At 33.6% G+C, this 15,050-nt stretch overlaps 1 protein-coding gene across 3 annotated transcripts in view; it reads left to right on the forward strand.

Annotated features, from left to right (window-relative positions):
* Nucleotides 1-15,050, forward strand: part of NPAT (nuclear protein, coactivator of histone transcription) — a 54,027-nt gene that overhangs the window by 15,717 nt on the left and 23,260 nt on the right. For all 3 annotated transcript variants that reach the window (XM_081282540.1, XM_081282538.1, XM_081282539.1), the window contains exons 2-10: nt 2,035-2,153; nt 6,424-6,484; nt 7,375-7,447; nt 9,023-9,063; nt 9,748-9,972; nt 11,141-11,222; nt 12,167-12,254; nt 13,113-13,204; nt 13,747-13,831. In XM_081282540.1, coding sequence (XP_081138666.1) covers nt 2,035-2,153; nt 6,424-6,484; nt 7,375-7,447; nt 9,023-9,063; nt 9,748-9,972; nt 11,141-11,222; nt 12,167-12,254; nt 13,113-13,204; nt 13,747-13,831 — 866 coding nt within the window. The remainder of the gene's footprint in view (nt 1-2,034; nt 2,154-6,423; nt 6,485-7,374; nt 7,448-9,022; nt 9,064-9,747; nt 9,973-11,140; nt 11,223-12,166; nt 12,255-13,112; nt 13,205-13,746; nt 13,832-15,050) is intronic.

Below are 15,050 nucleotides of genomic sequence, written 5' to 3' on the forward strand. Positions count from 1 at the left end.
TTCCTCATATTTGGGAAGTTTGGGGAGTTATTTCTTCAAATATTCTTTTTACACTTCCTGTCACTTCTCTCATTCTGAAATTATTAATATGCTTATATTGGTACACTTTATGGTGTACCACAGGTCTCTGAGACTCTATACAGTTTTCATCATTCTTTTTTTATTTCCATTCCATAGACCAGATAATTGCAATTAATTTATGCATAAGCATGTTGATTTTTACATATTCTAAAATCTGCTGTTGGCCTCTTTTCATGTATTTTTCATTTGTTATACTTTTCAACTCCAGATAAGTGTTTTTGTTTGTTTGTTTTGTGTGGTGCTGGGGATCAAACCCGGGACCTTTCACATGTGAGGCAAGCACTCTACCAACTGAACTACATCCCCAGCCCCTATTTCGTTCTTTTTTGTAATATATATTTCTTCATTGATATTTACTGTCCGATAAGATAGTATTCTCAAATTTCCTAAGCATGGTTTCTGAAACTATTTGAAAATGACTCAATGTCTTAAGTCCCATATCTGGGCTTCCTTGGCTGCTGTTTTTATTAACTGCTTTTTTAAAAATTTGCTTATTTATGTAAGTTTTCATTCTTCTGATTGTACATGATATAGAATCATACCAGTCATGTAATGATATATGCACCTAGGGTATTAATTATTAATGTCCGATTTCTTTTACTATCCTTCTTACCTCCATACTCCCTCCACTCCCTTCATATCATCTATTCTAAAGTACCTTTATTCTTCCCTAGCTCCCCCTACACACACCCCTTATTGTGAATTAGCATCTGCATATCAGAAAACATTCAGCCTTTGGTTTTGGGGGATTGGCTTATTTTGCTTAGCATGATATTCTCTAGCTCCATCCATTTACTGGCAAATGCCATAATTTCATTATTCTTTAAGGCTGAGTAATATTCCATTGGATATCATTAGGCAGAGAGTGAAGCATATAGTTAAATAGTTTTGACAAAAAGTAAAAGATGACTTTTTTTATCCATTCATCTGTTGAAGGGCACCTAGGTTGTTTCCATAGTTTAGCTATTATTAACTTTTTATTAGACATTGATTTTCTTAAATGTTGGGAACAGATAACTTCCATTGTTCCCAAGGGGGTGTCCGTGTGTGTTTTGGGGCCATGTTTTAATATACAGCCCAGCACTTGACAACTCTTAGCCTTTATGTGTTACAGATCTTGTAACTTGTGAGGCTTTCAGTCCCAAAATGTATAAATTAAAAGTTGGGGCTGGGGTTGTGGCTCAGTGGTAGAGTACTCGTTTACCTAACACACATGAGGCACTGGGTTCAAACCTCAGCACCACGTAAAAATTAAATAGAGATATTATGTCCACCTACAACTAAAAAATTAAATATTAAAAAAAGTCAAAGGATTTTCTGTCTGATCTTTCATGAAGAGTAGATAAGTCTTCTGTTCACTTTTTCGGTTAAATCATTAGGCAGAGAGTGAAACATACGTAAGCAATTTTGACAGAATGTAGGTTTTTTTATAATATAGCAAGTGAATTGTATATCATCTCCTGGCCTAGGTGTTGTAAAGTAGAAGAACTTATTTATCATTTCTGCATTGGATTTCCTAGATTCCTAACTGTGAAATAATTACACTTTGTCAGGCACCTCATTTTACAAGCTTAGCTAAAATTGTTCCTATAAAAAAAGCTACCAGGGGCTAGGAATGTGGCTCGAGCGGTAGTGTGCTCGCCTGGCATGCGTGCGGCTCCAGGTTTGATCCTCGGCACCACATACAAACAAAGATGTTGTGTCCGCCGAAAAACTAAAAAATAAATGAATAAATATTAAAAAAAAAAAAAAAAAACCTACCAATAGGGTCTATCAGCTACACTTTGTATTATAGCACAACATAGTGTTTCCAGGCAAGTCTGCAGAATACCAGCACATTCTACCTCACTCCTTTTATGTATTGGTACTTACTCTGGCTTTTTCAATAATAGCATTTTTACCAAAAGTACAGAATGTATTGAAAGTACCTAAAGTTTTATTTTTTTTGTTTAGGTTACTTACAACAAGAAAACCTCACTTCTACCTGCCAGACCTTTATTTTGGAAAGTTCAAATTTAAAAGAGTATGCAGAACACTGTACAGATGAAGGTTTTATCCCAGCCTGCTTACTGGTGAGTTACTTGTTCCTTAATGGAAATATTTCTTCCTTGACCAATATGAGAGATGATAAACACAGTCTTTCAGCTCTTCAAAGTCAGGTGCCATGACACACAAATATAGTCCCAGCTACTGGGGAGGTTGCTGTAAGAAGATCATTGGAGCTCAGAAGTTCATGGCCAGCCTAGGCAACATAGTGAGACACCTGTCTCAATTTTTTAAAGATTTAAAAATCAGCAAAGTCAGAATTGGCAGAAATTAAATAGTTTATATTCATCTGTGACTGATAAGAACCAGAAAAGTTCAACTGTTCTTTTTACACATTTATGCTAACGTGTTCAGGGAATTACATCTTCGCCTCTGAGAATCAGTTCAGAATGACACTCTTATATCTGATTAGTTTCACTGCTGTTTTTCTCAGCTTATTTTTATTGGTGTTGGCTTATTTATCTGTCAGCTTACTTTAGACAAATATAAAACAGGTATTTTGGTATCTTGATGTTTTGTAAACATTACTATACCAATAGAGCACCATTTATCATTAAAATGGATAAATTCTAGAACTACGTTATTTCATGTGGCATTTGTCTTTCTGTTTTATACTCCTTAGAGACATAATTTTCTGTGTAGGAAACCTAAAAGAATCTACAAAAATTGCAGTCTGTCTGGGGCTGAGGATATAGCTCAGGCGGTAGAGTGTTTGCCTCACATGCATGAGGCACTGGATTCAATTCCCAGCACCACAAAAAAAAAAAATTACAGTCTATCAAGGTAATGGGATACAAAATATATAAAAGTCCATGGTATTTCTAAATATATGCAATAAAAAATAGAGATTTGAAATCTTTCTAAATAACCATTTATACTAGCAATAAATAAACAAAATGCTTTGATAATCTAACAAATCTGTATGATAAAACTGCATGAATGGGTTCTGGGGCTGTAGCTCAGTGGTAGAGTGCTTGCCCTGCACATGTGAGGCATTGGGTTTGATCCTCAGCACCACATAAAAATAAATACAGATATTGAGTTCATCTACAATTTAAAAATATTTTAAAAAAAAAACTGCATGAACCACTTTCTCAGTAGGACTGGAAAGCACAGGAAATAATGCCAAGAGTAATTAAATGGGATGACATCAAATTAAAATGCTTCTGCATAACAAAATAATTATGAATGTGAAGAGGGACCCTACAGAATGGGAGAAAATCTTGGCTAGGTACTCTTCTGACAGAGGATTAATATCTAGAATATATAAAGAGATAAAAAAAAATCTTTACACCAAAAAATTAAATAACCCAGTTAAGAAATGGACAAATGTGGGGCTAGGGTTGTGGCTCGGTGGTAGACTGCTTGCCTAGCACGCATGAGGCACTGGGTTCAATCCTCAGCACCACATAAAAAAGTAATATAAAGATATTGTGTACACCTAGAACTAAAGAAAATAAATATTTTTTAAAAAGAAATGGGCAAATGAATTAAATAGACACTTCTCAAAATAGGAAATACCGAGCCTGGGGTTGTGGCTCAGTGGTAGAGCACTTGCCTATTATGTGTGAGACACTGAGTTTGATCCCCATCACCATATAAAAATGAAAACAAATAAAATATAGGCATTGTGTCCATCTACAACTACAAAATGTTTAAAAAAAGAAATACTAAGGGCCAAGAAATATATTTTTTAAAAAGTCCAACATCATTAGCGATTAAAGAATGCAAATCAGAACTACACTGAGATCTCATTTCACTCCAGTTAGAATGGCACTCATCAAGAATACAAACAATTATAAACACTGGAGAGGAGGGAGAAAAAGAAATGCTTACGTTATTTATGGATTTTTTTTTAATACTTGAGATCTACTCTTTTTGTTGTGGTTTTGGTTTTAGTTTAAGATGGACACAATCAATATCTTTATTTTATTTATGGTTCTGAAGATTGAACCCAGTGCCTCACGTGTGCTAGGTGAGCGTTCTAGCACTGAGTTACAACCCCAGCCTGGGATTGTTAATCCGTACAACCACTATGGAAACCAGTGGTGAGGTTCCTCAAAAAACTAGGCATGGAATCACCATATAACTAGCTAGCTATACCACTCCTTGGTGTTTATCCCAAAGAATTAAAGTCATCTTCCTACAGTACTGTGTACATACCTATGTTTATAGCAGCACAATTCACAATAACGAAACTAGGGAACCAGTGTAGATAACTATCAATCTATCTATTCTTTATCAATGAATGGATAAAGACAATGTGGTAATATATACACTATGGGATTTGATTTAGCCATAAAGAAAAGTGAAGTCATGCTAGGAAAATGAATGGAAGTAGAGACCGTCATGTTAAGTGGAATAAGTCAAACTCAGAAGGTCAAGGATCTTGTTTTCTTTCATATGTAGAAGCCAGAGAGGATAACAGAAAAGAAGGTAGGGGTGGATCTCCTAAAAATCCAGGGGAGATCAGTAGAGGAAAGGGACCAAGGGATGGAAAGCAGGGAGGGAGGGGGGAAGTGCTGTAGAGTTATATTGTGTGCATGTATGAATACATAACAATAAATCCAATCAATATGTACAACTATAGAGCACCAATTAAAAAGTGAAAAAAATTAATACAAAAATAAAATTGAATTTTGTATAAACAATAAATAATTTATTTTAAGTATGTTCCAAATACAAAGAACTGCATGAAAGAAACCTAAGATATAAATAAAAGGAAAATGATACTATGTTCATGGATTGAGATAGTATCATTAAGAATTTAATTATCCCAATTTGATTTATAGATTTATCATAGTCAGAATTTCCACATGCAATTTGTATATTGAAACATATTACATTTTAAATTTTCCATGGAAAGGGATGAGAAAAGCCCAAACAGTTCTGAAAAAGACAACTTGGAGGACTACCATTTCAAAAGCAAGATTAAGAAAAGCAAAGAAAGACTGAGAACCGGACAGATAAGAGGAATCTAAGGATCGTGATATCTAAATGCAACTGGCATCCTAGATTGGATCTTGAAACAGGAAAAGGACATCAGTGGAAAAACTAGAAAAAAAATCTGAAAAAAATGTGTAGGGTAGTTAATAGTAATTTAAACTGTTATTTCTTAGTATTGATTGAAGTCCAATGCTTATATAAGATCTTAAAATAATAATATGCTGATTGAAGGCTATTATGGGAACTCTAAAATATCTTTAGAATTTATTTGTCCCACATATAGTAAATGTTGAATTTGAAACAAAAACTGTGAGCTCAAAAATCCTTGTTCTTCCCTATAATCTCAAACTTGAAGTTATAGAAACCTGCTGTGGTCGTAGTGGGAACCAGTGGGGGGCGGGGTCATGAATAAATAAGTGGGCTGATGATAAAAATGAGGACAAGAATATACTGATCTGGGTGGGATTGTGGCTCAGCAATAGAGCGCTTGTCTAGTACCGGCGTGGCCCGGATTCGATCCTCAGCACCACATAAAAAAATAAAATAAAATAAAAGGTATTGTGTTGTCCATCTACACCTAAAAAAAAAAAAAAAAAAAAAGAATATACTGATTCTTAGGAAAATTATCTCTTACACACTCAATTTTTTCGTTTGTTCTACTGTATGTTCACATGGCTTTTAGGATAGTATGTAGCCAGAGCAGATTAGGATTTAGATCCCTATTGTTTTGTTTTGTGGCAATGAGGATTGAATCCAGAGGCACTCTGTCACTAGACTACATTCCCAGTCCCCACTACCATCTTGTTTTTAATGTTGAGACACGGTTTTGCTAAGGTTTGGGGGCTGTTCTTGAACTTGGCATCCTCCTGTCTCAGCCTCCCTAATCTTCTGATATTACAGTCATGCACCACCACACTTGACAATTTTTATTTATTTGTTTGTTTGTTTGTTTATTTTTGTGGTGCTGAGGATGGAACCCAGGGCCCTGCACATACTAGGCAAGCGCTCCACTACTGAGCCACAACCCCAGCCCCAATCTGACAATTTTTAAGCAGTTGTTTGAATCTCTCCTCCCACCTAAAACTTGCTTTTCTGTCCTAGGACTATCTTAGCTAAGGAAATACATAGTCACAATGTCCTATTGAAATAGGCAAGATTCTTTATTTTCAGAAGATTTCATCAAACCCATAACTTGAATGGTTTTTTTCATTTTTGATGATGTCCTTTTTAGCCTTTCATCATCAGCTCTTTTGCAATATGGATCTTTTATTAACTTTTGAATGATGAAATCAGAGTGAGAAATTAATTGGTAGTAAATTATTTTGGTAATGTTTGATTCTTTTTTTTCAGTCCTTATTTGGAAAAAACTTGACAACAATTTTGAATGAATATGTAGCTATGAAAGCAAAAGGTAAGAACTCAGGTTCAGGGATTTTTATATTGATGTATACAGCATTTATTGATTAATTAGAAATAATTTTTTAAAGATTTATTTCTGTAAAAAAACTCTTGAAAACTTTTCTCAATTGTGATGAGATAAATTTTATTGGTGAACATCTAATTTATTTGTTTATATGGAGTACTTCATAAATTTCAAAATTCTGAATGTTAACAAATATAGCTCAAACTTAATCATTTAAAAAAGTCATAAAACTAATACTTGCCTAAATTAATGATGAGTTAGAAGAAAATTCTGATTGTTTATTCTCTAATATTAATTATTTCCATAACTTACAACATTAACAAATAATTATTAAGGAATTAATTATCATAAAGTGATAACACAAAAGAAATATAATAACTACTGTCAGTAAGTATTGTACTAGATGCTTTCATGGTTTATCTCATTTAGTCTTTAACCCTAAAACGTATTTTTGAGGCCTATTTTTAAGCATAAGGAAATAGAGAATTATATTTCCACATTCACAAAGAATGAGCGTAACCTTTATGATAATTATTTGTCATGAAGTAAATTGTTTTAATTCACTTTTGAATGTCAGATGAAATCAGATAGAGGGAAGATCAAAAATAGTTTGTCATCTTTTAATTCAAAATGATAAAAGAATAATTAGCCAAAGGATGTGGCTGAGTTTACATAAATTTCCACTTCTACTCATATTGTGTTTCATATTCAAAGACTTAAAAAAACAAGGCAGCCTCACTATACCTTTGTTCAGACCATTTTACAAACAGGTTTATTTTCTGTTCACAGCATCATGTCAGTAGTTGAGAGAGAGGTTTTCTTTGTTCAAATTGAATGATGAATTTTCTCCAACTTGGTTTATTTCCCTTTTGTTTTAGAAACATCAAATGATGTCCCAGCAATAATGTCATCTTTGTGGAAGAAGTTAGACCACACACTTTCCCAGATCAGGTACTAAGCTTATTAAAGTGTGCATAATGATATGTTTGGAATACAAACATATTTTGAGTTTTAAAATTCTTTAAGACGTGTATGATACACTTATAACATTTACCTAATTTTGAAATTATTTAGAGATTATTGATATTTCTTTGTCTTTAGATGGAATAATTTGAAATAAATTGTGGACTTTTAATAAAATGTTTACAGATGAAGAAATTGAGTTATATAGAACTTTGAGGACAGTGTCTCAAGTTTTTGTAGCAATTTAGAGGCAGATCTTGGGCTAGAATATGAGTCTCCTAATTCCAGTCCATTGTCAGTTCCCTAAGAAAACACACTCTTCATAACACATTCAGAGAATTAATATATTAAATGTCCAGTTTGGTTCTTCCCTTGTAAAGAAACAAGCCTGATGAATAATGCTACATCTAGACACTTTTACCTTTAGAATTTTCTTATGGTATTATGTATATAGTGTATTCTGTATAGTGTTCACAGCCTGGAAATGCTAGATTCAGTGTCCTTGGAAAGATGCCAGCCCTACTGGTATCACTTTTGTAATATCTGTTATTTTGACAATTGGTTGTGAAAAGTCATAGTCTATTACCCTCTTTCATAGAGTTAAAAGTAAAAACCCATCTAACTTCAGCAGAGTCCTGATTTTCTTTATTAGCTTCAACTTGGAAAATAGCTCCAAATGCTTTCATCCTAACTCTGGATTATATCTTATTTGATGATCTTATCTATTTACTTTTCCTGGCTCATCTTTTCTACAAATTATCTTCAAAGACATTCATAATTGTATCTAAAGTTTTATGGCTCTTGTTGATGGAGTCTTATCTGACGCAGTTTCTGTAGTGTTTGTGACTGCTTACCAAATACATGGGTGGGGTAACTACGATTCATAGTAAATGGATTAGCTTGTACTGTGAGTTTTCCTATGTTTTTCTCCTTTAGAAGTAAAATAAATCCTTAAGTCATAAACTTATTAAAAGCAAGCTATCCTTTGACATAAATTTTGGAATTTTGAAGTATTAATGTACATGAAATCAGAATTTCTTCTTGGGAAAGCATCCCTATAATTGTGAACTATAATTTAAATAATAATATACTTTGAATATAGCTTACTTAAATATATATAGAGTTCCTAAAATTTTGTCAAACTGTACTCTTAATATCAAAGCATTCTGATGCATGTTGAATTGAATAATCTGTTGTGTGAATGTATTTATATGTCACTGTCTTTCTCCCAAAGCAAATCAGAGTTGCTTACTCAAAAAATTTGTTAAACCAGGCTGGGGTTGTGGCCCAGTGGTAGAGTGATCACTTAGCACAGGAGGCACTGGGTTCCATCCTCAGCAGCACATAAAAAAAATAAATAAAATAAAGATATTGTGTTCATCTATAACTAAAAATATATTTTTTTTAATTGTTAGTTTTGGCGGGGGTGGGGGGTTTTTTGTTTGTTTGGTTTTGTCTGAGAGACATCTATCACAATTAGCTTCAGGTCTGACTATAACTAAACCAGAGTATATCTGAGCAACAAAAATTTTTAGTGAATAACTACTTTGTTTTATTTGTTAGGAGCATGCAAAGTTCCCCAGGATTTGCTGCCAATCAGAGAGGTTAGTATAAAACTTTAAACAGCATTCAGCATTACTTCAAACACCATCTATCTAATGAATGTTTTAATTAGCAGTACATAAGTGCTAAGTATATGTTTGTTTGTTTTTTAATTTATATATGACAGCGGAATGCATTACAATTCTTATTACACATATAGAGCACAATTTTTCATATCTCTGGTTGTATACAAAGTATATTCATACCAATTCGTGTCTTCATACATGTACTTTGCATAATATGCTCATCATATTCCACCATCATTTATAACTCCATGTCCCCTTCCTTCCCCCCACCCCTTCTACCCTATCTAGAGTTCGTCTATTCCTCCCATGCTCCCAAGTAGGGTTATCATACTAGGAAGTACTTTATCAGTGTATGTGTGTGTGTGTTTCAAAGGAAAAATTCCTGCATTTTTCCATTGACTCCCATGTAGTAGTAGCATTTTTTTATTCTCATTCTATAATTTTGAATTTCTTATCTTGTGAGGATGAGTTTTTGCAGAACAAATGTACTTTTGGATTTATAAAGTATAAATGTGTTTATTTTTTTGTTTCTTAAGAAATTAATGTACTTCATATGTTTAAGGGCCAATTTTACATGTTATATAGTATATATAGGTCATTTTGACTTTTAAAATTCCAGAATTACTAACATTAATTTTTTTTAATGCTCGTGTGTTTCAGCCCGAACAAGAAATGGAATTGCAGAAATCAAACGACAGAGAAGGCTTGCCTCTCAAACAGCTCCCGTCAGTTCAGAGTTACTGACTTTACCGTATGTTTCAGGACAATTTACCACTTCTCCCTTGACAGCTACACAAGCTATTAGACCAGCTAGCCAAATTTCAACTCCAATGAGGTCAAATTTTGTAGTAGTCAACCATTCACAGTCACAAGATACTGTAACTAGTAAGTTTAAATTTTGTTCTCTTAATTTTGTTGTTACTTAAATGTTGTTAATCAATGAGAAGGTCTACTAATGTCTCTATACTCATAGTACAGAATTATGGTCAAATAAAAAGATGAGAGACTAGAAGTGGAATAGACTTTACGTCACTTTGCTACAAAATAAGCATATAAAATCTAGGGGCTGGGGTTGTGACTCAGTGGTAGAGCAGTTGCCTAGGATGTGTGAGGCACTAGATTTGATTTCTCAGCACCGCATAGAAGTAAATAAATGTCCATCAACAAAAAAATTTTTTTTTAAATATAGGAATCATTTTAGTCCCGGGTTCTTCCTAAACTTTAACAGAAGCCAACCTTCAGTTCTCTTCTAATCCTAATTTTGGGCATTAATAGAAAAGACCCTGTTGTATTTTTATTTTAAACAGAATAAATATTGTATTTAACCAACTCCTAACCTTTATTTATGGCAGTTTGCCCTCCTGGAATAAGAAATATCTTTCTAGCTCCCCTCTTTCTCTGTGTTAAAAACCTTTCATGTTCTCAGCTAAATCTTTTTTTTTTAAGTTGTTGATGGACACAAACCTTTATTTATTTATTTGTTTTTTTATGTGGTGCTGAGGATCAAACCCAGTGCCTCACACATGCCAGATGAGCGTTCCACCACTGAGCCACAACCCCAATTCATCTTGGCTATATCTCAAGAGCTAGAAATAAACTTAGAAATCATGTGGTACATCTTGCTTGTTGTGTGCTTGTTATATAGTGAAAGTGCATGATAGCAGGAAGGAAGAAGTAAGTTTATAATGTAGTTGGAATTAGAATTTCAAGGTCAGTTCTCTCAGTTCCCAGTCCGGTAGTCTTCTGTGCAACTAAAGTTTTTTACCATCCATTAAGATCTTCCTCATTTCTATCTTTTCTCCAAATCCTTTTCTATACTCAGAACACTTTGTTTATACTTCACATTTTTTTGTTCTGCAGTGTTTTTTGTTGTGATTATATTGTATTTTGTATTTTACTGTAGAACCTTAAGGCATAAGGACAAGATTTACAGAATTTAATATAAAATAAAAATCAATATTTAATGTTTCTTATCCCATTTCAGGTTTAGAAAAGTTTAGTCTCCTTAGCTTATTGGGGGTTTTGTTTGTTTTGTTTTGTTGTTTAAATACAGCTGGAGAGGCTTTAAACATCATTCCTGGTCCTCAGGAAAGGAAAACTCATGCCAGTTTAATGTCTCCTGGGAGACGTAAAAGGTAAATACTTTTATGAACCGTATATTGAAACAAAGAATTACAGCAAGATATTTCTATTGTGTATAAAGTAGCAAGACTACTAAGTTCTTGGGACTGGGTACTGCTATATCCGTTCTAAAACATGTTGCCTTTTCTCACATTCTAAATTTATTGAACTTAAGTTGCATCCTTTAATCAATGCCATATTATTGTTTCATTGGAGTTTTTTTGGTTTTTGGTAGTGGTATGTTAAATAATGATATGTCTTATAGTTGATGTTATCTCAGATTTTTTTTTAAAACAAGTGCTTTTTAGATGAATATAAACAATGCAATATGTTTATCTACAAACATAGAACTTTAAATCAGTTAATGGAATCTTTTCGGGTACAAGTTTCAAGAAAAGTTCTTTATTGCCTAGCCTGTGTCTCTTTGAAGAATATTTCAGAAAAAAGAGAGAAGACCCCCCCCCCCATTTCTCACCTGCCCATCATGGGTATTTTTATTGTTATCTCTAATTCAAGATTTACTTTATCACAGCTTCCTTTATTTTTAGGCTTATTTACTATAAGCTCTCTCACTTAACCACATAAAATAATAACTATTTCTAAGAGAGAAAACTTGGCTTTTTTAAAATGAAGTCTACACACATAATTTACTTCATTTCATTTTTCTGTAAATCCAATAATGTAGTTGGTCTTAACTTCAGTATAAAGTGGGTGAGAGGATAAGAGCTTAATACATGCTTAAGATTATATAGATAGTGAATGGTGAAGCAAGGCCTCAAAATTTATTTCTTCTGAGTTCAAGTGTGATAATGCCCTTTATACTTTGCTGCTTTTTGTTTCTATATAAAGAGAGAAAATGTGTTCTACCATGATGATCTTAAAATTTATGTCTATTCATATAGTTATTAAACCTGTCAGACACAGTAGTTAAAAGACAAGCTTTTAAAATGTGTTGCAGTGATTCTCAAAGGAAAAGTGTCACTTTGTCAGGGCCTCATTCAACGATACGGAATTTCCAGGATCCAAATGCATTTGCAGTAGAAAAAGTAAGTGATCTTCCCAATTTTCGCATCTTGAATTATTCCTGAGTTTAAAAATTCTGATGTGTATACAAATGTGTATAAAGACATATATGCAAATATGTGTATGAGTATATATGCCTATCTATGAACATACACATAGTATCCAAGAGTATAAAATACAGTATTTCGGGGGCTGAGGTAGTGGTTCAGTGGTAGAGCATGCGCCTTGCACGTGTGAGGCACCAGGTTCGATCCTCAGCACCACATAAAAATAAAGGTATTGTGTCCATCTACAAAAAAATAAATTAAAATACAGTGTTTCTATAAGAGTGCACTGTAAGACTGCAGTGGAATTGTCTTGGGATAGGAAGCAATAAATTCAGAATAGATAGCATGGGCAAATGCTCCAAATAAGAAATGTTGGTATATTTAATAATTGTAAATTCTTTGTTGTTGGATCATGCAGTATAATACTGCATTTCCTGGGATCAAGTTATTCTTCATATGATAAAGACTATGAAACTGTATCCTGTAAGCAGTGAAGAAAGATAGTGAGAGATCTGTAAAAACACACAAATTATAGCATGTTATGTTAATATGAAGGGATCCACCACAAATCCTGAGTTTCCATTTAGGTGTATTAAAACAACCCAGCTTCCAATGATTAGTGTTTTGTTCTACATTTTGTTCGGGAGAGTCTTGCTATATTGCCCAGATTGATTTCAAACTCCTGAGCTTAATTGCTCTTTCTGCCTCAGCCCTCTCAGTAGCTAGAACTATAAGCATACACCAGCATGCCTAGTTCCAGTGATTAGTTTTTTAAAATAAGTAAGACAATACTCCTTACTATCCTTTATTAATGCAGACTTTTTTTTCCCTCAGCAAATGGTTATTGAAAATGCACGAGAAAAAATATTAAGCAACAAATCTCTTCAAGAAAAGCTAGCAGAAAACATTAATAAGTTTTTGACCAAGTAAGTTTTTACCAGTTAAAATCCCTAATAGTTTTTGCCTAATTGCATAACTGCTGTGCTAGTCAGCTTTTTATGACTGTGGCATAATACCTGAGAAAAACAAATAAGGAAAGTTTATTTAGCTCTGTGTTACAGGGTTAAGTCCATGTTCAGATGGCTCCATTGTTTCTGGTCCCATAGTGGGATAGTACATTCTGGTGGAAGGGTGTGGCAAAGCAGAGTTGCTCACCTCTTCATGGCCATTAAGCAGAAAGAAAGGGACTGGGACAAAATTGTCTCCAAGGACATACCCCCAAGGACTTTTCTCTCCAACTAGGTTCTACCTCCTATGATTTCCAACCCCTCCCACTAGTCCATTCAGCTGAGCATCCCTGAATGAATTAATCCATTGATGAGATCAGAGCCTTCATGATCAATCACTTCCACAGATTCCTCGCCTCTGACCATTACTATATTAGGGACCAAGCCTTCTACATATGAGCCTTTGGGGGGGCATTCCAAATCCAAACCATAACATATGCTCAATATTTTCTGTTTTACAGTGATAATATTGCTCAAGTACCTAAGCCAACAGATAGCAACCCTACTGAGCCAGAGACTTCAATTGATGAACTCCTGGGACTTCCGGTATGAGTAGATACAGAGCATGTGCATGCGTGTGTGTGTGTGTGTGTGTGTGTGTGTGTGTGTGTAGTAGTGTCAGACCCGCTAACCATCTGTAATTCCTGGTACAGCAGAGATGCTTAAGAAAGACACACGCACACACACGCATTCAGTAGAAAATGAGCACTGTCTTTACTTTTTTCTCTCCTTCTTTTATACAGCATTGTTAATTAAAACAAGGGTAAAGAAAAAACATCCTTTCAGCAGCTTAATCCTTACAAGCATGGATAAACATTCTCAGGAAAACTTTGTTTATGGTCACAGTGCTCCGTATTTCTTATCAATTAACTTGTTAGTTATTCCCAGGCAAACATATATATATTTTACACTTGGCAGATCATTCTTTTATCTTCTTAAGACAGCAACAAGGACACAGTTCAAAGAGTTCATAGTTTCTCACAGAACTCCTTGTTTTGCTAAGCACAGCAAAACTTAACTGTTTGTGTGCGTGAGCACACATAGTAGTAGTAGTAGTAGTAGTAGTAGTAGTAGTAGTAGTAGTAATACATACATTCATAGTTAAAATTGATAGTGTTTTAGTTTCATTTCAAAATTATTACCAAAAGATTACATATAAAAAAAATCTTTTAAAATTAAGATATAGCTTTATTACCCAAATAAAATGTGTTGAACACATTTGGATAGTGACTTTTCAGAGTAAGTTTATATGTATATTTTATTAAGTAGTAAAAGTAATAATGTATTTCTAACCCATCTAGTAGCTAACCAACTTTACCAGATACCAGTAAAATACTCTTAAGCACATAAAAAAATCTAATACTTAAAAATTTACTAGTATTTATTTATCTTTGTGTTTAATACTTTTTTATTACATTTACTATATGGTGTTTGTTACATTTCTAATAATTTAAAGAAACAGGGTAGTGTGTTAAAGTTAAATAATGGATACAAGTATAAAACACTTTTTAAAAAACAAATGTACTAACCAGATGAATAGTTGTGTGAGGCTTATTGCTAATAGAAGAAATAGAGGGTCTGCAGTCACTGTTGCTATTCAGTGATGGTGAAATAAAAAGATGAATTGGTAAAGGAGGAATTTTATAGTAAACATTGTAAAACTTGTTCATGTGGGAATGTGCTCTCTGAAGAGGCAATTGAGACACATGCCTTTACTTGTAATATTGTACAATGTAAAGATTTTTATTGACTTTCCTGTGTCAGT

Source organism: Spermophilus citellus (genome assembly GCF_964194105.1).
Source record: "Spermophilus citellus genome assembly, chromosome: 2".
Taxonomy (NCBI): Eukaryota; Metazoa; Chordata; class Mammalia; order Rodentia; family Sciuridae; genus Spermophilus; species Spermophilus citellus.